We start from the raw sequence: 24646 nt of genomic DNA on the forward strand, positions 1-24646 counted from the left end.
ATTAAACATCCCACTAATACCTTGCAATCCTAACAGATGTGAAAAATGAAACGTTGATTTAATAGCACGGCATTTCCCCTAAAATAACTTTATTAAAGGGGCTGTTTTCATGAAGAGTTTGATTTGCTTGCAACGCAGCGATGGAATTCATGGACATAAAGCTCCTTTATAACTCCTGTGAACTTTTTCAGGGAACCATCCTTGCTAGAGGTTCTTGAAGAGCGCCATCCCAGGGGGACTGTTGGGCGTGTGTGTATGTGTGTGGGTGGGTGGTGGATGGCTGGGGGGTGGGGGAGCGGTGGTAAGAGCTAAGCTTCTTCCTCTGGACGTTACAAGGGATGTGATCAGATTCTCCTGGTCTGGGACCAGTCGCTGCTCCTGTTCCTGTGTTGCCCGAGGTTCTGCCGGCGACAAGCGTTGTTATCCTCAATAAAACTAAGCTGGGCTTCAGCAGCTGTCCCTTCAGATCGTGTAATTCGGCACATTCAACGGGAAAGTGGGAGAGAGCCCTGCCACTGATCAGGAACAGCATGTGCAGTTACTGCTACTCTTTAAATCGTGTTTGTTCCTTTAGTTATACATTATTGTATTTTTAGAAAGGATTTCTAGAGGGATTACAGTTTGTTATGTTCAGCTCCCTAAGGAAGATAAATATTGTTGCAGTAAAGTGACGAATGCTCTGAGCTACTAAGAGGTGGAAGAGGGATTCCTAAAATGGTCACGATGTGTACTAAACTGGTACATTGTCTTCACCTGAGGTAAGATTTATTGCTTTTGGAATGCTCGCACAGCCGGATTTGTCTTTTCTTTTGTTGCAACATTATTCATTTCCTGCCTTTATTGTTGTTTGAACACTGAAAAAAATCATTTGGGTCTGGAGTGGTGTTAAAGCCAAAGGAACAGATGACACTGAGCACTCTGTAAAACGTAAATGATCCACTGGCGATGTTTGGAGGCACTATCCATTTTGAAGCTTCAACTGTTTCCTGTAATATAGTTTAACTGATTTTGTTCTGATTGTTTCTCTGTAAGCTCAGTTGACATATCAAAATTACGTGGTTGAAAATTACTGTGAGACATAGGTTTGCAAAAGAGGGGATTGATAAAGTGGGTTACAATCTGGGGATTGCAAACACATAATTGTGAAAGGATTTAACTTGACCGCACGCCTTTTGCACCTAACTTTCGACAAGCCCTAGCGTTCTCCTAAATGGGATTTTCTGAACTGATATAAGATACCTGCCTTTATTAACCGCGACAATAGAATATGCGATCAGGGAGTTACGATGGAGCTTTCGTTAGGCCAAAGCTGGAGTATTATGTGCAGTTCTAATCGCACACTATAGTAAGGAATTTTGATTTTATTTATTATTGTCGAATGTATTGAGATACAGTGAAAAGTACCCTTTCTTGCGAAAGGGATAAAGCATACCGTTCGTAGAGTCCCTAGGAGAAAATGAAAGAAGAGTGCGGAATATAGTGTTAGAGTCCTAGCTAGAGAAAGATTAACTTAATAACACAAAATAGGTCCATTTAAAAGTCTGATGACAGCAGGGAAGAAGCTGCTCCCGAGTGGGTTGGTGAGTGATCGGAAACTTTTGTATCTTTCCTTGACAGATGGATGTGAGTGCACAAGAAAGGGTGCAGAGGGGATTCACCAGGATGTTGCCTGGGCTAGAGTGATTCAGCTTCGAAGAGAAACTGGTTAGGCTGGGGCATGAATTAGGGAGCCTCATATTTGCTTATATTCAGGAGTTCCGATTTCAGCCACCGCCGATTTATTCAGAGGTTGACCCTAACCCTACCTTCACAGAAGAAACACAATGTGAGGTGTCATTTGATATTTAGAACAGACAAAGCTGAGGCGGGATCTGATTGAGGTGTACAAAATTATGAGGGACATTGACAGAGTAGATAGGAAGAAACCTTTCCCCTTAGTAGAGGGAGGTCAATAACCAGGGGACATAGATTTAAGGTAAGAGACAGGAGATTTAGAGGGGATTTGAAGAAATTGTTTTTCATCCAGGGGGTGGTAGGAGTCTGAAACTCTCTGCCTGAAAGGATGGTAACGGCAGGAACCCTCATAACATTTAAGAAGCATTTAGATAAGCATTTGAAATATCATAGCATACAAGGTTCAGACCCAGTGCTGGAAAATGGGGATAGAATAGATAGGGGCTTGATGCCCAGCGCAGTCACAATGGGTTGAAGAACTTATTTTTGTGCAGTAAAGCTCTATGACTCTTTATGATTGCATATGATATCAAAAGGTAAGAAGAACACCACAAATGTTGGGACTCCAAAATAAAAATTAAAACAGTTTAGCACACTGAATAGATCAATTAGTAAATGGAAGAGTAAAGTAAAACAGAGTAGGTTTCCATCTTTTATGCAGCACCTGTATAAAGCTTAGAAAGGGAGACATGCCCCTTGTGCAACTCCTGGTAAATGGTACAGCAATAACGCTTGACAGTGACATTAGATCAACACGTGCATGAACTTCCTGTGAACTCTCTGGCAGGAATGTCAGTGTCATTCCCTCCTGGGGTTGGTTCCAGCGAGGCCCAGAATACAGTTAAGAATAGGTGAAAACATCAGGCAGTTGTGGTATGGCTTCCAGGCAATACATCAGAAACCAAGCTGCTGAACTAAAAAGAAAAGATCAGATTGAAAAATTACAAAATGGAAAATGTAAACCCATCTTTCAAAAGCACAGTAATTTTCATCCGAATCATTTTCATGTATTCATTTTGTACTTTGCGACCTTGGTGTCGCTGCCAAGGCCAGCATTTTTATTGCCCATCCCTAATTGCCTTTGAGAAGGTGTTGGTGAGCCACCTCTTTGAACCACTGCAGTCCATGTGGTATCAGTTCACTTACTCTTTGGGATGGAGTTCTATGATTTTGACCCAGTCAGTTTTGAAGAAGCCTGAGAAATGATTTTGAAAAGCGATATCCACTGAAACATTTTAAAACTCTGATAAACCATGCTTTAAAAAAATGTTACTTCTTAACAAGATTTGCCAGATGTTTCATGTTAATCTATTAGCAAGATTCATCTGACTTATAAACAACAGGAAAAAGCATGATAAACATCCCTAAAAGATCTTAAAAGTCAAATTAACAGCCGGCAATTTACATAGAAAGTTCGGATGCACACCCGACCCGAAGTGTGTAAAATCATTTGGGAAGGTGTCCCAATGTCGCACTCTCGTATGATATTCCAGTTAGCAGGCACAGGCGTAAGTCGGAAGTGCACCCGCCAACAATCAAGAAGCCAATTTAAATTAATTAAATAGCAGTTGGCTTGGCTTTTATGTTGCCCTCCTGCCTTTATGGTTGGATAGCAGGTCAAATGGCAAGGTGGCCTTTATGTTTAAGCTGCAAAGTCAATCTAGAGCAGGATGAAAGGTCCGGGCTCAAATAAAATCTGAGAAAATGTCTCGGGACTGAGATCTGTGTATGGTTGTGCTGCCTGGATGCTCGTGGCATAGTTTTAACATCAATATTTATTTTTCACGGATCAGCAGTTCCCTGAGATAGCTCTGCAGCAGAGCACATTGGAAACACCAGCCTATATTCTCTTTCTTGGTGCTTGCTCTTTTCCACCTTCCCTAGCAAAATCTTTTTATTTGAAGATACTCTTCAACTGTTAATTAATGTTTGAATTATGTTGAGTTAGTTGGTTTGTTACAATAAAAGTTTTAAAAGTGAAATCCTGTCTCATGGTTTTCTTTCTGATTTGTAACGGTTCCTTTCTTTTCAAAAACTTATCAAAGTCCATGGGGATCATAACAATCTAAGAATGGTGGGTGCTGAATGTGTTACCATTATTAGAATCACAAAACCTGGTTATTACCATGAGAATGTAAATGACTGTCCATTGCTGTATTTTGTATGTGAATCCAAGCAGTGTGCGAAATGTCTCACAGAATGTCAGTGCCATAATTGCTTTTCTTCACTATGGGAAGAAAACTGGTTAGGTGTTTTTGAGGAAGAAGCGAATATTCCAATTCTGAAATTAAAAGAAGAAATTGTGTATTTGCTCACTGTAAGAATGATTTCTAAATTATTCTCAATGTGTTGAATCTACAATAATGAATCTGTGAAATTATGTACAACAATAACATTTATTTCTGCATGTGTACCAGCTAATGAAAAAATAGGATTGTGAATTATTGCTCTGTTTTGTTTCAGTTCAGTGTAATAATCTGTCGCGGCACAGTTTACCCATTTGGTTATTTGTGCTGTTCTGTTATGTTTGCTGTCTTGTGATTTCAAAGTTTATATAGTGGATGGAGACTGGAAGTGATAAAATCTAATCAGTAATGGTCTATACCTAATGACAACTCAGCAAGTTACCATCATGTTTTCTCTACATTTATACTTAGTAAAACAAAATAATGAGCTTCCTGTCTTCCCTACCCACACCCATTTACACAGAGAATTGCTTTGTTTAGTACTATTTTCCTTGAACTCTAAACAGCGTAGGAATGCAAGCCTTGCTTCTTTCTTTGCAGATTGTAGTTTTAATAAACTATGAAAAATCAGATCTTGTTATAGCTCCAATTCACACATGATCCTGATGTGGACATATTTCTTTATTGCACTGGATCAAGGTACTGAAATGCTATTCCTACCAGCATTTTAGGAGTGCCTTCACCACAGGGACTCACCAATGGTCCAAAAAGATGTCTTACCACCACCTCCTTAAAGGAAACTAGGGATGGACAATAAATGCTGGCCTCGCCAGCATCATCCACATCCTAAGAATTTACAATCTTTTGGGAAATAAAGTCAAAGTCTGGTTCATTAACAACTAAATACTTTTTGAGCTAATGGGGGCGAAGTTACTCTTGGGTGGTAGCATAACATGTGAATATGAATTGGCAGCCGGGTTGTCCTTAGCCCTATTTACTTTCAGTTTAACTTCAATAATAATAGTCAGGAGGAGTGTAGAACTAGTGAATATCGCCAGATTTGTTAGCTTTGATTTCATGTGACTATTTGAGACTAACTTCATCCCCAGTTTTTTTTTGGAACTTGTATGTTTACTCTTTGCTCTGAACCACAATCTTTGAATGTAGCCTTTCAAAACTATTTATTCATGGCTAAAGGAAGATAAAACATTATATCTGATTTATCATTCTCTATCTTCCTGAAGGGTGGTGTTATATTAGCTTCTCTCGAATTCTGCAACATTATTTGCATATTTCTAGAGTTGCAAATTTCAACCAGAACCTTTGCTATCCTTTGTTAAGATACAAGGCATCAGGGCTGCTGACCTACTTACCTTCAGTTCTACTAAATACTTCCACAATTATTTCAAACAATTGTTCAACATCCCACTGAATCTTCTTCAATACACCTACATTTTCATTTCCACCATTATTTACTTAAATTCTTCACTTACAAACTCTTTTTCTGCAACATATGCTCTTTTCATTTTTTTAGTTTTTAGGCACTTAAATATATCCTTGCTATTTCCTATTACATAATCTAATAGCCTTTTCTTATGTGCTGATTTCATCTTTCAAATCTCAGATCGATATAAAAAAATCCCAAGACACTTTATGAAGAACAACATGAGAATTTTCCATAATAAAAGCAAAACTTCTGGAAAACCACAGCAGGTCTGATATCGTCTGTGAAGTTAACGTTTTAACATTTCATGTGTTTGATCTTTCATCACAACTGGGATAATTAGAAAAGAAATAAATTTTACATTCATCAAACGGAAAGGGTACGAAAAGAACAAAAAATGTCTGTCATAAAGCAAAAGGGTGGGTGAACTGAAATGACAATATTGTTTGAGAGAATAGCCAAAGGAAATAATAATGGGACAAAGTTGTGTCCAGAGGAGTGGTGACTGGCAGAAAAATGGACAGCTGCCCTCCCAGAGGTAATGTAATCACGAGTCAATCCAAAATGTGGCGAATGGCATTTTAGTTCATGTCCACATGGGATAAGTTAGAGATGGAATCAATTGCTAAGGAAGTAGCTGTGGCACTGAAAGTACGTTTTGATGGATATCTGACCAAATATGAGAAGAGAAATATAAGGTATTGAATGTGAAAAACATATCAACCAATATTATTGAAAAACAGACATCTCATTACTGTTTGTGGAATTTTGCCTATGTGCTTATTGTCAATTCTGCTTATTCAATTACAATCACAAATACATGTCAAATCATTTGTGAAGCACAATTAGGACATTCTGAAGTCATGAAAAGCAGTTTATAAATGCTCATTTTTCAATTTCCTTGTTGGTATGGAAACATAAGTTAAATTCCTGGATATATTCTGAAAACACTGCATGCTTTGAGGACCTATTATTAGCTTTATTCCAATTTAATTTGTAATAATTAGCATTATTCCTTATTGTTGTCCTTGTATGTCTCTACAAACTGCCTGAATATGTCTATAACTTTATTAATGGCCTATATTGGACACCAAGATTTGTACTATTTCCTTTCTGATCTTTTAACTCTATTCACGTGCATTTTATCCAAAAGTTATGTCATTGTCAGGAGAAAAGACAGGCAGGATGTCAGAGTTACCAAGGCCATGTGCGGTGCTGACTGCTGGACAGATCACAGGCTCATTGTCTCCAAAATGAGGCTCTGCATCAGACCCAAGAGGCGACCACAAGGAAGCAAGGTAATGATAAGAATCAAAGCGGCCAAGCTAAAGAACCCCAGCATAGCTTCAGCACTGGCTGAAGACCCAGAAATCAAGCTTGCTGACCTACACCTCGCAGGCAGCGCTGAGGACAACTGGGAACGCTTCAGGGATGCTGTCCATTCATCTGCACTGAAGATGCTCGGGCCCTTTACCCGCAAGCAGCATGACTGGTTCGATGAGAATGATGAGGATTTACAGCTCTACTTGTTGAAAAGCACCATCTTCATCGGGCCTGTCAGAATGACCATCATCAGCTGCCAAGAAAAATGCCTTTACCAGTGCACGCAGGACAGTCCAGAATAACCTGCGTAAAATGCAGGATGCCTGGCTGAACACCAAGGCAGATGAAATACAGGGATACGCTGACAGAAACAACTTGAAATGATTCTATGAAGCCCTCAACACTCTCTATGGACCTCAATCTCTTGGGAGATCCCCCCTCCTGAGTACAGATGGTACAACTCTCATTACAGAAGGCTCAGATCCTCCAGAGATGGGCTGAACACTTTGAAGCCGTCCTCAACCGACCGTCATCTATTAGCGATGAGGTAATAGATAGGATTCCCCAGGTCGATATCAACAGCGCCACGGATGACCCACCGGTAGTAGCCAAAGTCACAAACTGTCAGTCAGCTATACAGTGGCAAAGCCTCAGGGGCAGATACTATACCTGCAGAGATCTACAAAGCTGCTGGTCCTGTACTTATCAAGAAGCTCACTGAAATGTTCCAGTCCTTTTGGAAGCAAAGTTCCATTCCTCAGAAACTTAAAGATGTTTCCATTGTACAAGAATGTTTCCTCCACAAGAAGAAGGGCAATCAGCAAGTATGCGACAACCACCAAGGTTGCTCTCCATCACTGGAAAAACCCTTGCAAGAGTCCTGCTAAATCATGTGGTCACTCATCTGGAGCTGGGCCTGCTTCCAGAATCATGGCTTCCGCAAAGGTCGCAGGGATATTGACATGATTTTTGCTGCACGCCAACTTCAGGCGAAGTGTCAGGAGCAGAATTGCGAGCTCTACACAACCTTTGCTGACCTCACCATAGCCTTCGACACTGTCAGCCAACAAGGCCTGTGGAGAATCATGTCAAATTTCGGCTGCTCCCTCCAAATTCATTCAGATGCCAGTTCCATGATGGCATGATGGCCAGAGTACTGGATGGCGGAGAATCCTCTGAGGCATTCCCAGTAACCAATGGTGTCAAATAGGGCTGTGTACTGGCACCCACACTGTTCAGCATGATGATTACTGCCATGCTGAACAGTGTGGACAGTCTCAAGTACAGAGTGGATGGGAAGCTCTTCAACATGGGGAGACTTCAAGCTATTATAAAGTGAAGGAGACTGTTCTGAGAGCCTTCCTCTTTGCCAATGACTGTGCCCTATATACTGGCTCAGAGCCAGAGATGCAAGTCAGTATGGACAAATTTTCTCTGGCTTGTGACAACTTTGGACTCACCATCAACATTAAAAAGACCAAAGTCATGCACCAGCCTGCTCCTCATGCACAGTACACAGAATCCATAATGACAATCAAAGGGCAGAAACTACAGGCAGTGGACCAGTTCACTTATCTTGGCAGCACCCTCTCCCAAGCAGTGACTATTGATACAGAAGTTAACTGCAGAATAGCAAAGGCAAGTTCTGCTTTGGTAGACTGCGCTCCACTGTATGGGAACGTCAAGGAATTAGCCCAGAAACAAAACCGAAGGTCTACAGCGCCATGGTACTCATGACCCTCCTGCATGCCTGTGAAATGTGGACTCTATGTACCGAAGGCATGCAAGCCAGCTCAATCATTCCCACATAACTTGTCTTCGCAGATGGCAAGACAAAGTACCAGACACTGAAGTTCTCTCTAGAGCAAGTCTACCATCAGTCCACACACTGCTGATGAGAGCGCAGACCCAGTGGGCAGGTCATGTCATCCGTGTGCCAGACGAGCGCATACCTAAGCAGCTCCTTTTTGGGGAACTCTCTGCTGGAAGACCCTCGCATGGAGGGCTAAAGAAACATTACAAAGACACACTCAAGGCCTCCCTGAAGTTGCTTGGCATTGACACGACCACCTGGGAAATGCTGGCACAAAACCACCCTACCTGGCACTGCCTCATCCACAAAGGCTGTCGAGCTTACGAAGCAAGGTGTATTGCTGAAGCACAACTTAAGTGCGAGCTGCGCAAGTCCAGAACCACCAGTGCAACAACTACAGTGTCTACACAAGTCTGTCCAATATGTGCCAGGACATTTCATGCCCAAATTGGCCTGATCAGTCATCTTCAGACACATTGCATCCAGCCTCAAAATGACTAATGGTGTCAAGGTCCTCATCGATGACGATGGACAAACAACAACAATGCAAAAGTGCAAAGTTTAGTGATAAGATACAAGTATCGGGAGTTAATTGGCAAACAGCGAGCAGGACTGGAAAAACATCAGGAAGAATTAGGTTAGGAGACAGGTAAAATATAAAATTTAAAATGGGGTAGTGTGAGGTCAAGCATTTTGGGACGAAATCAAGGTCCATTGTTTGTGGCAGTGCTGACCAGAATGAAAATAATTCTGGGATCCTGACAAGGTTTGAATATTTTGGTTCTGTCAGTGCTTGCTTCTGGTTGGAGGTCTGGCTGGAAAAATCACATGGTGGATGGGGTGCGAATCATTGCTGCTTTGTTACGGATGGTGTTGAGCTGCTTTGAGTGTTGTTGGAGGTGGACTCATCCAGACAAGTGGAGAGTATTCCATCACATTCCTGATTTTTGCCTTGTAGATGGTGGAGAGGCTTTGGAGAGTCAGGAGGTAAGTTACTAACCTCATAATTCCCAGCCTCTAACTTGCTCTTTTAGCCATGACGGTGCAGTTTAGTTTCTGTCCAATGACAAACCTTAGGATTTTGAAGGTGGGCTTTCAGCAATGTTAATGCCAAGGGGTGATGGTTAGATTGGAGATGGTCATTGCCTGGCACTTAGGTGGCACAAATGTAATTTGCCATTCATCAGTCCAAGCCTGAATATTGTCCAGGCCTTGCTGCATTTGGACATGGACTAATTCAGTATCTGAGGAGTTTTGAACGGTGTGGAACATTGCGCAGTCATTCGCAAGCGTCCCCACTTCTGACCTTAGGATGACAGGAGAGTCATTGATGAAGCAGCTTAAGATGGTTGGGCCTAGGAAACTACCCTGAGCAACTCCTGCAGTAATATCCTGGGGCTCAGATGATTGACCTCCAACCACCATAACCATCTTCCTTTGTGTAAGGTCTGACTCCAAACCTGAACCAAATTTCTAGCAGGCTTTTATGTATCACCCAGCGTAATCATCCAAACTTGCCAGGAGGCTGTTTAGGTATGAAATTCAACTTTGAAAGGAAACTGATGACAAAGCATGCATATTGCATACCAAATTAAATTCTCCAAGCATTTAGAGGCCTAACAAGTCATCCTTATAAAGGTGCCGCAGGTTACCCTAAAGTATACATTTTATGATTTTAGTGAATTCAAAAACAGCATTATTCCCCTAAACCTGCAAAGTCTTCCACCTTTATGTTGGCTGTCTCGCTCCAACCCATCTACCCCACGCTCCAAACCCTGACCATAGAACAATAGAATCCCTACAGTGCAGCAGCAGGCCATTTGGCCCATTGGGTCTGCACCAACTCCCCAAAAGAGTAATTTGTCCAGGCCCATCCCCTCTCCCTCCCCCCAACCTACGCATCTTTTAACACTAAGGGACAATTTAGCATGGCCATCCATTTACACATCTTTGGAGTCTAGGAGGAAACCAGACACCCAGAGGAAACCCATGCAGATACCTGGAGAATGTGCAAAGTCTATGCAGTCACCAAAGGCCAAAATTGAACCCAGGTCCCTGGTGCTGTGCCGCTCCTGACAGGCCTTAGCTACCAACTCACTGTGTAATTTATCCCAATTCCCTTGGCAAACTGGCAGGCTACAGAAGAGTCCCTAAGTGGTGTCTGTAGCTCAATAACAAAGTTTAAATGAGGCCCACAGGTTCAGGATTTGCAACTGCTATGTGGGCCTGGTAGTGCATCACCAGTATAGTATGAGATATTCTCAGCAACATGATCATCATTGATCTCCGTGGCATAACGTCAAGAGGTCTGTACCACAGATAGAGGCACGTTTGAGGCCATGCTAGCCTGTTCTGTCACCTGTACCATTTCTGTGCTAAACAAAGCTGCATGTGTTTGCAGATCAGATGGTGCAGCTCAACATCTGGCTCTCTGATGACTTGGGCTTGGTGCCAAAAATTCCCCATGTGGTCATTGCTGAGTAAGTGTACCAGGGCCTCAAGAAATGGTTGGTGGTTTCTCCGCAGAAGAAACTCTGTCAGTTCTTGATTGCCCCACATTTCTTCTTTCATGTGGCATCTTGTAAAGCCTGGCAGGATTTGGAGTTAGGCAGACATTTGTACTGGCTGATCTGCTGTCACAACTTGGTTTGGGAATGGGAAGGAATGTGATCCTATCAAAACTTGGTTTCTGCACTCCTGTTTCTAGTTATAAATATGCAGGTATTGTCAAATACTGCCTGTCTAGCCCAGTAACCCCCTGTTGTTCCTTCTCTGTTTATCCAAATGATATCACTCCAGAGCTTTTCCCAATGGGAAACACATAGGACCAGGGTTTCACCTTGGAGGTGGGAATCGAGGGTTGGGAGATTTCCTGATGTCGTGAGCACACCAATGGTGAGGGGCTGGGGCTGGAGCTGGGCCTGTCAGCAGGCTCAGGGTGGAGATGGAGACAGACTGATGCCAAGGTGGCCAAATTAAAAAGTCTGTCTCTGTTCACTGAGACAATGGCTCAGTTCTGGAGATGACTGTAAGGCCCCCTAATTATTGCCTTTCCTTACCCACTCACTCAGTATCCACTATAAACAGAACTCATGAGCCCTTTAATAAAATTTGGAAGTTTTTGAGAAGCTTAGCGGTCTGTCAAAATGAGCAAACATTACTTGGAAATATACTTTGTAAGAAAATGAAAATCCTCTTAATTACTCATAAATCCATCAAAATAACCAAGCTGACATTCCCCTGGACAGCTGATGAGATTGAAATGCCGTCCCCTCCACCTTGCCATCCAAGATGGAGAAATACTTTTTACTCTGTTTTCCACTCTACCTACATGTGCTAAAAATTGAGGCTGGGTGGGAAAATGCCCTTCACTGGCCATTAAATGGCCACAAAGGCCTTAATAGGTGAAAGGGCAAGTTTCCTGCCCAAATTCCTGCCTGCCCAAGAATCATAGTTTGGGAAGTTGCCCCCAGAGGAATCCCATCCATTCAATCTTATTGAACCCCTCCCTGCCACCTCAGAACTGAGCTTGGGGGTGGGGGTGGGGGTGGGGGAGGGGTGAGTGTAAAATTCTGCCTGATGATTACTCTGCCCAAAATGCTGCAGCAATTGTTGGCTCCGAGTAATACTGTATTAAAGAATGGATTGAACTACTTTAACTACTCAAGCTAGATAATCTGGATCTAGAATCTATTTTAACCGATCCACTGCCAGTTATGCAAAATGAAACAGGATATACACTCAGCCATTTTGTTGTTGATAAGAGTGTATTTAATCTGAAGTCTAAAATTGAGACGTCTTTTAAATGTGCCGTGTTGTAAAAAAAATGTTATTTAATGAGCAAGTATTTGACTTTGAGACACTTGTGTATGGTATGTAATAGGCATGTGGGGATCAGACAATGGTATGTGGATAGGAACAGGAGTAGACCATAAAGAACAAAGAACAAAGAACAACCCAGCACGGGAAACAGGCCCTTCGGCCCAACGAGCCCGCGCCGCCGCATCACCCTACACCTATTCTACCCTGTGTGTCTACGAATGGAACCCCTAACTTAGCCAGATTCAGGGGAGAATAGTGTCAATTTAGTAAACCAATCAGCCTAAGAGCACATCTTTGGGGTGTGGGAGGAAACCGGAGCGCCCGGAGGAAACCCACGCAACCACAGGGAGAATGCACAAACTCCCACAGACACAGGCCCAAATCCACGTATCTGCACAGCCAGCAGTGCTTGTCACCGAGCTGTTGTGGCGCCCACTCTCTTGGATATATACATTCACCTAATTTATCAATAATTCTCCCTGATTTCTGCTTGCACGTAAACAGCCACAGTGCTGTCTGTTTTTGTCATCGATAAATTTAGATATGTGGTTTCCTATCGTTTCATCTAATAGTTAATAAACAGGATGGATATTTGAGACCACAACACAGATCCTTCTAGAACAAAGCTAGTCACATCCTACCAATTTGAGCAGCTGTCTGTTATCCCTAATCTGTCTGCCACTGCTCAGCCAATTAGCCAATTTTCTAACCAGCTCAGTAATTTGTCTTCAATCTAATGAGCTTCAACTTTAGCTAACAGTATATAAGGGATTTTGTCAAATGCCTTCTGAAGTGCCATAACTTGCAGGGCAACAGACTGAATGTTGCAATTCTTTCTCTTCAAATGCTTATCTCCCAATTGTAACTCCCTCAAATATCCTCTCAATGCTTTCTTTAAAAAGAACAACCCAAACTCCTCCTATCTATGGAAGGAAGATGCAAAGAAGTTTCAAGGGAATTTAGACAGGCTAAGTGGACAATAACATTGCAGATAGAATATAATATAGAAACATGTGAAGTCATTTGGTAGGAAAACAAAACAGAAATGCAGAGTAATTTTTAAGAGGTGAGAGACTGAGAAATGTTGATGCCCAAAGAGATCTGGGTGTAAATACAAGCAAGAGTGCTAATTGGTAGTATTGGCCTTCAAAGAGGACAATGACATTAAGGAAAGGTAAGAGCTATAGCCTGCTTTTAAAATAAACTTAAATTTCTGCCAAGTAGAAAATTATTTAACAGGTAACAGACTAGCGAACTGTTCCAGGAATGACCAGCTATGAAAACAGACAAAATTCTGCCTTTAGTGCACCACTAAGTGCAGGAAAAGAATTGAAATAGAATAAATTTAAGCAGAGATGAGACTAGAATCAGGCAGGGGATAAGACTAGCACATTGCACTGGGGCTGTGCTGGTGCCTGCGACTGTGGTTCTCTAAGATAGAATGGGGCAAAGGATCAGGGTAACTAATGAGGTAAACCGAGGCTTTATAATACAATTTTTCAAAGCCATCTCAGCCTTTTGTCTAAGGTGAATCATTATGTCAAGCCTGGAAGGAAATGCACTGCCTCATCCTGTCAGCTTGAATCTTGTTTGATCAAGCCCAAGATGGGATGCAATGCCTTTTCTTGTCAGCTTGGTTCTGGTTTGTCCTTCGTGAGGGGATCATGATTGGGCTTAATTTGAATTGGCTTTTTTGATTAGAGTTAAAATACCAAAAGATAACTACCTACAAAATAAAATGAAGCAAATGATAAAAGTGTCAGTGGAGAAGCATTTCAGTGATAGTGACCATAATTCCATAAGATTTAAGATGGTTATGGAAAAGGACGAAGATGGAGCAGAAAAAAGCTTCTGAATTGGGGGAACACCGATGTTAATAGGATGAGCCAGCCAAAGCCAACTAGGGGACAGCTACTTGTAGGAAAATCTACATCAGACCTGTCATTCAAAAAGGAAATCGAGTACAGGACCTACATTTTCCCATAAAGGTAAAAGATGGGAAATCCAGAATACCCTGGTTGTCAAGAGATAGAGGATTGGATAAAGAAAGAAAAGGGATACTTGTGGTAAATATAGGGGGTTCAAAACAGTGGACAGCCTCAAGGAGTATTGAGAGTGCATGGAGTACTTAAAAATAAATTAGGAGAGCAAAGAGGGGGCATGAGCAAACACTGGCAGGCAAAACAAAGGAAAATTCCAAACTGTTTTATAACTATAGTAAGGGTAAGAGCATAACCAGAGAAAAAGTAGGGCCCGTTAAGGACTGAAGTGTCAATGTGTGTGGAACTGGAAGACCTAGATAAGGGTTTGAATAATTATTTGTATCCGTGCTCATGATGGAGAAGGTATAGAAACCAGGGAGGGAAACAGTGATATAATCAACAAATAAACATTGGGATGGAGGAGGTATTAGTGGTTTTAGCAGATTTAAAAGTGGATGAATCCTCAGGCCCAGACCAGATGGCCAGAATCAGATGGGAAGGGAGTGGAATATGGAAAGATCTGCTGACGTTGGGCGAGATTGTACAGTTTCGGGACAAGCAAGGCTATAAAATCCCACCCCTTGTGTTTCAGGCCACTGAGTGAGACAAGCGATGCTTTGGTGCTCATTTTCAAATTCTCTCAGGCCGCAGGAGAGGTGCCAGAGGACTGGAGGACAGCAAATGTGCTGCCCTTATTCAAGAAGGAAAGTAGGGAAAAACCAGGTAATTACAGAACAGTGAATCTGACATTAGTAGTATGGAAATTATTGCAAAAAATTCTGAGTGACTCAATTAATTTCTACTTGGAGAGAGGCAAAGGTTAATCAAGAATACTCAGCATGGCTTTGTCAGAGGGAGATCTTGGCTAACAAACGTAGTTGAGTTTTGAACAATGTGACTAATTGTGCAGATGAAGGTGGTGCAGTTGGTGTCGTCTACATGGACCTCAGTAAGGCTTTTGACAAGCTCCTGCATAGGAGACTGGTCAAAAAGGTAAGCGCCCATGGGATCCAGGGCAATTTAGGAAATTGGATCCAAAATTGGCTTAATGGCAGAAGGTAGAATGTGACCATAAAATGACTAAAAGCTTGTATCCAATAGTGTACCTTAGAGATTGCTGGGTCCCTTGCTGCTTGTGGTGGACATTAGTGGTCAAGATATGAAAATAGGAGGTATGATCAGTAAGTTCACCAATGACATGAAAATGTGGTAAATGATGAAGAGGAAAACCTTAGATTTCAGGGCAATACTGACAGACTGGACAGACTGGTCAGATGGGCAGAACAGTGGCAAATGGAAATATCACATAATGCTCCAGCAAATGAGTTCTGCAGACTAGTGAGTTGCACATCAGTCAGAAACTGACTTCAAAAACTGCACATAAGAATGATGATCTTCAAACATCTTTTTGCTCAAGTAAATAGCCATGAATTCACATCCAACAACTCCAAACCTATGGATAATTAGCTTCACAACTTCCACTACAAAGTGACGCAACCCTCACCTATTCTTCCCTGCTCTGTGCATCATCCACCTTCTCATAATCTAATTCTGCTAAGAATCACTAGTTTGCACATAACAGTGACATGGAAAGTAAGGCAGGGCATAACATCTGAGAGGTTTTGCTGCAGGAGCATGAAGCAAACAATCTCTTCAATGACTCTTCTGTGGCCTGGTCATCATTCTTACCATTATCACTGTACTTGACGAAGAATACATGTCCTTCTTGCTGCTCCTCTTTATCTTTGTCACTGTCTCCCATTCCCCCACCCAATAATAAATCAGTTTTAGACAGATTAATTGTCTTCTAACGCAATCCAAACTGATAACAATGAGAAAACTCATTAAGAAATAAGAGACTGCAGCAGACACAGGCCGCTATTTTAATGATGTAACCTGTATTAATATCTGAGCACTAATGCAGCTTAATAATTAATTATAGATGAAATAGATACATGTCATGATCTTTGCATTATATTCTAGTAGTTTGCTTAGCTTCTACTATTCTATGCTCATTAAATACAACTGATGTTTATAAATAAGTTTGCTTCACCTCCCCAGATATATTTGGATATATGAATAGTTACTTTTCCAAAGTCTGATAGTTAAAGGAATGCTATTCTTTAGCTTCACAAACCATGATATGAAACAGTTATTTATGTGAAAATAAAAGTTCCACATTTAATTGGATATTCTAATTCTAAATACTCTGATTCTAAATATTTCCAGTCTGGACAATGAATTACTGATATTAATAAGATACTAATATACTCAGGCCTTATGTTATGTAATTTCCCAAACAATTAAATCAAACAAATTCTGTATATTTCATTTCTGAAATGTGAGAAATGCTAATGTGGCTCATAGATAATGCTAAGTGTATATTTACCATAGAGGCACAATAAAGGGTATGAATGCTGTTCATGGATAACCTTGTGACGTTAGGCCCAGTTAGAGAAATGAAAGGCAGAACCCTCAACCGCAATGTCTCAGCTGAGTACTGCTGGAAATAATTTTTTAAGTACAGTAATAAAAATGCATTATAGATGGACTGTAGAGGTGGTTGGCAGTTCATTGCCTGCTTTTTTTTTATGGTGTTTCAGTTAAATGTTTTACATTTCACTAACTGAAAAAAGGCAAATGTAAGGTTTTATGTTTGTTTTCACTTGGTCAAACTGGAGTCAACTATGGGACAAGAAATCTTTAGAAGTTCCTTCACTGCATTGTGTCTACACAGGTAAGGAGAAAAATAAGCAAATTGATTCATGCTGTTTAAACTGTTTTCAATTATGATTAATAAGGGTTGGAATAGGTTGTAAGCTCCTACAGTTTGTGGTCATAAACATTGGTCAAATCCATAGTGCGCTTCATAGTTCTTAATCACTAACATTTACTTGCTTTTACATAATGTTTGCAGTTTGCGGCTGAAGTCCTGTATTCGTTTTCTTATGAGGTTGCCACCTTCAAGTAAAAGTGGGTGGTAAAAGACTTATTATTATTTCTCAATAATGCAAATCACATTGAGGCTACTCCTAGTGCCATCAAAGATGTAGTTAACTGGGGAGACATTGTCTATTACATTAAATACTGACTAAATTCATTAGATGCTGATCGCAACAGAAATTATCTCCCAACTGTGAGATCTCAGGTGCAAGTGAATCAGCAGCCATTTTTTTTTTACTTTCAGCTAAGCCATCGACAATGAGCTTTGTTATATAAAAAAGCCTGAGTGTACAATGTGTGCATAATTTAACAATTTCCAGAGAAATCAGATGAGAGTAGTCCTTAATGATGAATATGCACACTGTGCCTATGATCAGAATTGATAACTGTTATGTCATGAGCTGCTAAAAAGGGAGAATAATCTACAGGTTCATAACGTTTCACCAGGACTGGAAAAGGTTTGAAATGTTGGGTGTTAGCGATTTTGGAGTTTTTAAGCTAGGGCAGAGACAGAGAAGGGCGAAAGATGAAAGGGAAAAATGGGATAATAATGGGACAAGAAACAAAAGATAGGACCAGAGGAGCTGTAAATTTCCAGCACCCACTGGTCTGAAATTGTTGAACTCAATGTTAAGGTCATACAAAATGTAAAGCTCTTGTTGAGAATCATTGGAACAGTTGTAAGGTAAGTGTGTAGCGGGGGTGGGGGGTGGAGGGGGGAGGGGAGGGGGTGGTGGGTTGGTGGTGATGGTAGTTGATGCTGTGGGTGTGGGCTACAGTTGGGCCACCTAACCTGGGAGAAGGTTGGAGAGAGCCGTGGGGCTGCTGGATGTGGAGGCAGGCTGTTTAAAAGACCCACCTCAGTGCTGTGGAGCATTATCCCAATTATAATAAAAGCAGAATGGTACTCGAGCCCTCACTCCTCACACCTCCTCACCCCCACACATTTATTACACCTCATCCATGCCACCTGTGTCTCTCAACCACCTCCAATGGCCCTTCATGCCCACAAAGCCAAATTATGGCTCCCCAAACAACTTCTATGACCTTTATCCCCATGCCAGTCCATGTCATTTCCATGTGCATTCACCCAGTATAAACGGCTTGGAATAAATGAACACTGTAATGATAGTAGGGTGTATTAAAATAAAGGTTTAAAATACTCATTAATTGGTAACTATTCACTTTCTGATTTTTTTTTTACTACAGACCAATAAAAATATCAATAATCCAGACACTTAAAGTATCAAAATCAGAAACTGCAAGCACTTTAAATACTTCATGTTCTGTAAATAAACATAGTAAAACTGACAACATACATCAGAGAGCCAAACATGTTGGACTTTAACCTGGTGTTGTGAGACTTCTTGCTGTGTTTACCCCAGTCCAATGCTGGCATCTCCACATCATAACTACTGTTGATGTGTCAACAGGCTAATGGACTTTTGGGGCATTGTTGAAGCATACATGTCTGCATGGGTTCCCTCCAGGTGCTCCCACAGTCCAATGCTGTGCAAGTTAGGTGGATTGGCCATGCTAAATTGTCCTTAGTCTCCCAAGATGTGTAAGTTAGATGGGTTAGCTATGGTAAAGGTGTGGGGCCATGGGATAGGGTGGGAGAGAAGGCCTGTTTAAAGGACTCTGTCAGAGAGTCAGTGCAGACTCGATGGGCTGAATGGCCTCCTTTTGCATTGTAGGGATTCTATGATTCTAAAAGTCACAGACTTAGAAATGTTAATTCTTATTTCTCACTGCATAAATACTCCCTGACCTGCAAATTATTTCCAGCATTTTCTGTTTTTATTTCAGGGGTTTTTGATATCTATGGATTAAAATTAATACGATTGTCAAACGGATTTTTTTTTCAGTACAACCTTGAATTGTGCATAATTGCAGTAGAAATTGCTTCGTAAACTGGTGAGCTGAAAGTGCAAGTTTCTAAAAAGGGTGATGACATAATTTGGGTGGGCACACAGCTGATCAGTCCATTACAGCCTGTTCAAAGATATGATCCACAGAAAATGATTAGTTTTTATATCAATTATTTGGTAAGTAAGCCAGTTTCAGCTGGAGATGCACCGCTGCAACAATCTGATTTGAAATTGGCCAAATAAGCTTTGTGACCAGCAGAGGGAGGGAAGTTTCTGAGTTTGAGTTAAACCTGTGACTGAAGACTAAACACGAGTATGCTGTAAGATTTAATCCACTCCATTGCTGTTGCTGATCCCAATAGCAGCACATTTTCCCCTCCTCTCTCCGTTTCCCAGAATGATTACATTGTAGTGGGGTTCCTTATCATTTGTCCACCTTCTTGATCACTGAAACTTTGCAATGTAACTGCAGCAGCTGCATCATCTGGTTATTCTCTTCTTTTTAGCTCCATAAACACTCTTTCCATGTCTGGCAAAAAGGTGTGTGTATTTCTTCCATTTTCATACCCAGCTTTCCAATCCCACCTGCCTGGGGGTCATCATAATGATTTATTTCCCTATTTTTGGTACTGATAAACTGGTGTGTTTCCAGCATCTCCCGTATGCATTTCAATTTTTTTAAATTACATCTTTTTTTCAATTTCCTTGTATGAAAATCTTTTTTATTTCATGGGTTCCTTTCACGTTATCTTAATCCTTGGCCTCACTGACAGGATCTTTAATGGCACATAACAATTTTGGGCTTTTCCGCTAAGCAGTTTGTGTGTTTCTCAATCCATTGACATGCTCCATATATTAACAATAACTTTCCTTTTCTCTCAACCTCATGCTAAAACACTTACTTTCAGTGTTCAGTTTGGACAAAGAGTCCACAACTGATCCATTAAATTCACAGGTTTTGATATAATTCCAACACTTTGTTTTACTTCACTCCTTTCCTCCCATGCTCCTTTAATCAGATGAAGCTTCACACATTATGGCTGCCATTTATTTATGCTTAAGCTGTGGTAATAATGGTGCTGTTAAATTCTGCACGTGAAGAAAAGTTCCTAGTGTTTCTATTAACTTCCAAAATAATGTTGAAAACCTGCTGTTAAAATGTTGACACAATGAGAAGTGAACTCTGAAGATAATCACTTTGAGGAGTACTTTCTTAACAGCATCCCTTTTTGTCCAAGAATATAGTCAGCTTTGAAATGTGCATTTGCAAGCCCTTGAGATACTATAAATGGTAGATGAAAGATCAAGTGTAGTATTAACATGCTCTACTTGGTTGGAGTCATTAGCTTGCATTTTGGCTTCATTTGAAGCAATTTTTGGGGGTGGTCTCAGCCTTTTGACTAGGATGCAGGTAAGATCAGGCCTTGGAGGGGATGCAGTGGCTGCTCCAATCGGTTTGGATTGTGTGGATCAAGTCCAAGATGGGAGGTGAGAGCCCTGGCTTGTCAGCTTGCATCAGGAGTGTCTCACTTGTTGAGACTCTGAATTGGACTTGATTTGATTGAATTGGATTTTTAAAAAAATGATGGATGAGAGAGGCATAGTCATTAATGTCAGCCAAATGACCTAGGATCTGGTCACAAACTAAATGAACATCTTTTGTTGCCCTTGGTGCAACTTGAGCATTCAGTCAGGAGAAATAGCTAATCACTGAGCTTGATTTTTATCCCACCAGTGCCAAGAAATAATTCTTATTCTTAAACATTCGGCATTCCCATAACAGCAACTTTCACTGGGACTTAAGAAGCTGAAGAGGTCACCTTGCCCTGCTGTTAAACTACAATATGACCTCCTTCGTGTTATCATTGAGTGAGGCTAAAAATGCTTTTGTTCCAGGTGTTGGTGCATAGCGAGCATTTGGTTCCGTATCCTGGGTCAAATGTACTTGCATTTGGCAGTATGTTCAGTATTGAAAACTACTTTCTTCATCAGTGATTAAGCACATGACACAATTAAGAGCCTGTTCCAGGTTAATAAAGGCATCACACTCGGAGACAGGGTTTAGGTTTTGGGCGACTGACTGGCAATATGTTTCGGCTGCCCATCTGCTAGCACCGGCAGTGATGAAGAGGAGCCATTGCAAGCCCTTCGACTCATTTAAATAGAATCAATGAGCTGTAAGTGGCTCATGAGTTTTGACTGAGGCAACATGAGGCAGCTATCTGTGCAGCAGCAAGATTTGGACATAGGATCATATGAATTAAAAGCAGAAGTAGGCAAATTCAGCCCTTTGAGCCTGCTCTGCCATTCATGGTTGATCTCTCCCTTGTCTCAAATCCATCTCCCTACCTGTTCCTCATATCCCTTTAACCTGTTTTTTTAAATCAGAAATACATCTATCTCCCTCTAGAAACCATTTAACATCTCAGACTCTACCATGCTATGGGGCAGAGAATTCCACAAATTCACCATCCTCTGCAAGAAGTAATTCCTCCTCATCTCAGTTTTAAATCTTTCGCTTCTTGACCTATACCTGTGACCTCTTGTTCTAAATTGCCCCACAAGAGGAAACATTTAATTTATCAATCCCTTTTAGTATTTTATATACTTTGATTGGATCCCCTCTCATCCTTCTAAATTCAGGTGAGTATAAGCCCAAACTGTTTAATCTTTTCTTGTACATGGACTGGAGGAACTTGCCGTCCTCAGTTGTGATGATGGCCAGGACTGTAGCAGCTCAGATCATTTCTTCGGTGCCCAGAAGAGAACTCCTGATCTCCCAGTGGTACTTTTGAGTTTACCTTTTTGAGGTCTTTTGACAGGAGCAGTCAGAATGTGTATGTTGCACCTCGAGCTACCCCAAATGGTATGTTAAATGTAATCACTGGGTGTTTTGGCTGCCCAACTGTGGCCCTTATAAAAATGGTGCTGAGCAGCGTGATGGTATTAATATGCCAATAAGTCTACCAAATGCATTTTGAAGGCATTCCTACCATGTGATTGCCAAGGGTATTCAAATGGTCATTGGATAGGCATATGGATAATATTGGAATAGTTTAGGTTAGAGGGTCATTCGATTTGTTCCACTGGTCAGCGCAACATCAAAGACCGAAGGGCCTGTACTGCGCTGTAATATTCTATGTTCTATTTTGTTGAGTTAAAATCAGCCCTCAGAGTCTTTTCCATGGATTTGATTTGTCTCATGTTGACAGAGAGAAAGAGCATGGTAGATCTGTCCTAAATATAACTATAACATTACCTTTGCATAGCTCAAGTGCTCAAATCCCAAGGGTTCATATTGGGCTGAAAAAATATGGAAACAATTACACTTGTGTCTTCAAGTGCATGTAAAAGTATGAGCCTCTGGGAGTATGGCTTGTGGAGTGAAGTTAAGTTACTCCAGTCTTCAAAAGATAGGAAGAGCCAGGAATACCAATAACAAACATCACATTGGGTCTTTGTACAGAAATATTACTCAGCTAGGTGCATAATATTATTGCCAACCCAATATTGCAGCAACTCCACTTCCCAGTTCCCATTTCCCACTCAGAGAAGCAGATATGGCAGTCACTCTGACTACTCTTGTATATAATCATCATGGCGGATGTTACGATGGCCACATAGGCCACGGGGGGTCATCAGTCGATCTCCCCATGGGTTTTGTGGAGTATGAGATGCCTTTTCAGCAAACAGAGGCTCTCCCAATGGGAAGCAATCAGCGGGGGATTTTAAGCCTGTAACTTTGGTCCTGATGGGAAGACTACCTGACTGTTAAGCCACAGGCATGGCACTTTCCTTTGGTTCACAATAGTGGGTGTTGGTAGAGGAGAAGAAGGTGAAACACAGGATGGAGAACAGGAAAGTGGCACATTTTACTGTAATGAGTAATCTCATCGCTGAATTATTTTCTTTAATCTTTCATGTGAGTTGGACATTGCGAGCAAGGCCAGCATTTATTGTCCATCCCTAATTACTTCTGAGAAGGTAGTGGTAAACTGCCATTTTAAAACACTGTGGTCCATGTGTTGTAGGCACACCCATAGTGCTGTTAGGGAGGGAGCTGCAGGATTTTGACCCAGTGACTGTGAAGGAACAGAGATGAGGTTCAGTAGTCAGGGGGAGGAACCTTATCAAATAATGACAGAGTGTTGTTTCTGGCAAGAAAACCCAATCTTATGACAAAGTCTAAAAAAAAGTCAAGGACATGTTTAACGCCTTCATGCAGGGACGAGGACTGAACACCCTGGCAAAACCCAGCTGCACTGAGACCGGGATGCCATCTTTAAAGGGTGCCACCATCAGAACAGGAATAAACCTTCCACCTCTCCCAGCTGCCTCAGAGCTGTCAGGAATTCCTCATACTGTCCCCAGTCGGAGTCAGCTATTCTCTTCCCCGCCAGTTCCCCTCCCCCCGCCACCACCTCATCTGCCTCATCAGCCCCTTCCCCCTGATCATTGACTCCTACCCCCTCCTCAGAGCACCCACCTATCCACTGCACCCCCCAGTGGCCATTGCCGGCATCCTCTGTTCCTCCGTCTGCTCCCGGCCCATATCAAATGTGAATGAACTCCCCTGCCTCCCCTCTGAGGTTTCCACTGGGACCAGTTCCTTGGCACAAGTTGGCACTGCCAGGTCGGCATGAGTATGGTTTCAACCTGGGCAGTGTCAACATGTGCCAGGGAGTATGTTGTCCCTCTTCCTGAGGGGCAATACACATCTTTACATCCCTGGGGAGACCCTCACAACAGGCTCATACCTAAGTGAAGCTGTTGTAGATGGCGCCAATGTGATGTTACACCAGCACTTGCCGAAAATACAGTAAGAGGGAAGGTCCTGGAGAGAGAGTGCTCTCTAATGACATGCTACTGTATTGAAATGAGCTTTCTACTGTCCTGTGGCGTGTTTCACGCACTCGAGAGTTACTTAAAGGGATGACAGTGGATAGGCAATGACAAACATTCAAGGAATGCATGGGGGAACTGCAGCAACTGTTTATTCCTGTCTGGCACAAAAGCAACATGGGTAAAAGGGCCAATCCATGACTTACAAAGGAAATTATCGAGTATCCGATCTAAGGAAGAAGCGTCCAGATTGGCCAAGAAAAATAATAGGTCTGTGGATTGGGAGCAGTTTGGGATTCAGCAAAGAAGGACAAAGGAATTGATTTAAGAAGGGGAAAATACAGCATGAAAGTAAGCTTGCCTTGAACATAAAAAATGACACTAAGAATTTTTGTAGCTATGCGAAGAGAAAGAGGTTGGTGAAGGCAAATTAGGTCCCCTACAGACAAAAACGGGAGAATGTCTAATAGGGGACAAAGAAATGGCTGAGCAACTGAATGCATACTTTGATTCTGACTTTACAAAAGAGGACACAAATCAGACACCAGAAATGTTGGAGAATCCAAGATTTAGTAAGAGGGAAGAACTGAGGGAGATCAATATTAGTAGAGAAATGGTGCTGGGAAAGTTGATGGGATTGAAGCTGGATAAATCCCCAGGGACTGATAATCTACATCCCAGAGTAC

At 41.6% G+C, this 24646-nt stretch overlaps 1 protein-coding gene across 2 annotated transcripts in view; it reads left to right on the top strand.

Annotated features, from left to right (window-relative positions):
- The first annotated feature begins 351 nt into the window (after nt 1-351).
- arhgap18 (Rho GTPase activating protein 18) overlaps nt 352-24646 on the top strand; it is a 111559-nt gene continuing 87264 nt past the window's right edge. The window contains exon 1 of one of the 2 annotated variants that reach the window (XM_080192469.1): nt 352-758. In XM_080192469.1, the coding sequence (XP_080048595.1) occupies nt 715-758 (44 nt within the window). In that variant the 5' untranslated portion in view covers nt 352-714. Of the gene's footprint in view, nt 759-16974; nt 17042-24646 lie in introns of those variants that run through there. The other variant, XM_080192468.1, reaches the window with a different exon arrangement.

This window comes from Carcharhinus amblyrhynchos, chromosome 7, assembly GCF_965287045.1.
Source record: "Carcharhinus amblyrhynchos chromosome 7, sCarAmb.v2.hapA, whole genome shotgun sequence".
NCBI lineage: Eukaryota > Metazoa > Chordata > Chondrichthyes > Carcharhiniformes > Carcharhinidae > Carcharhinus > Carcharhinus amblyrhynchos.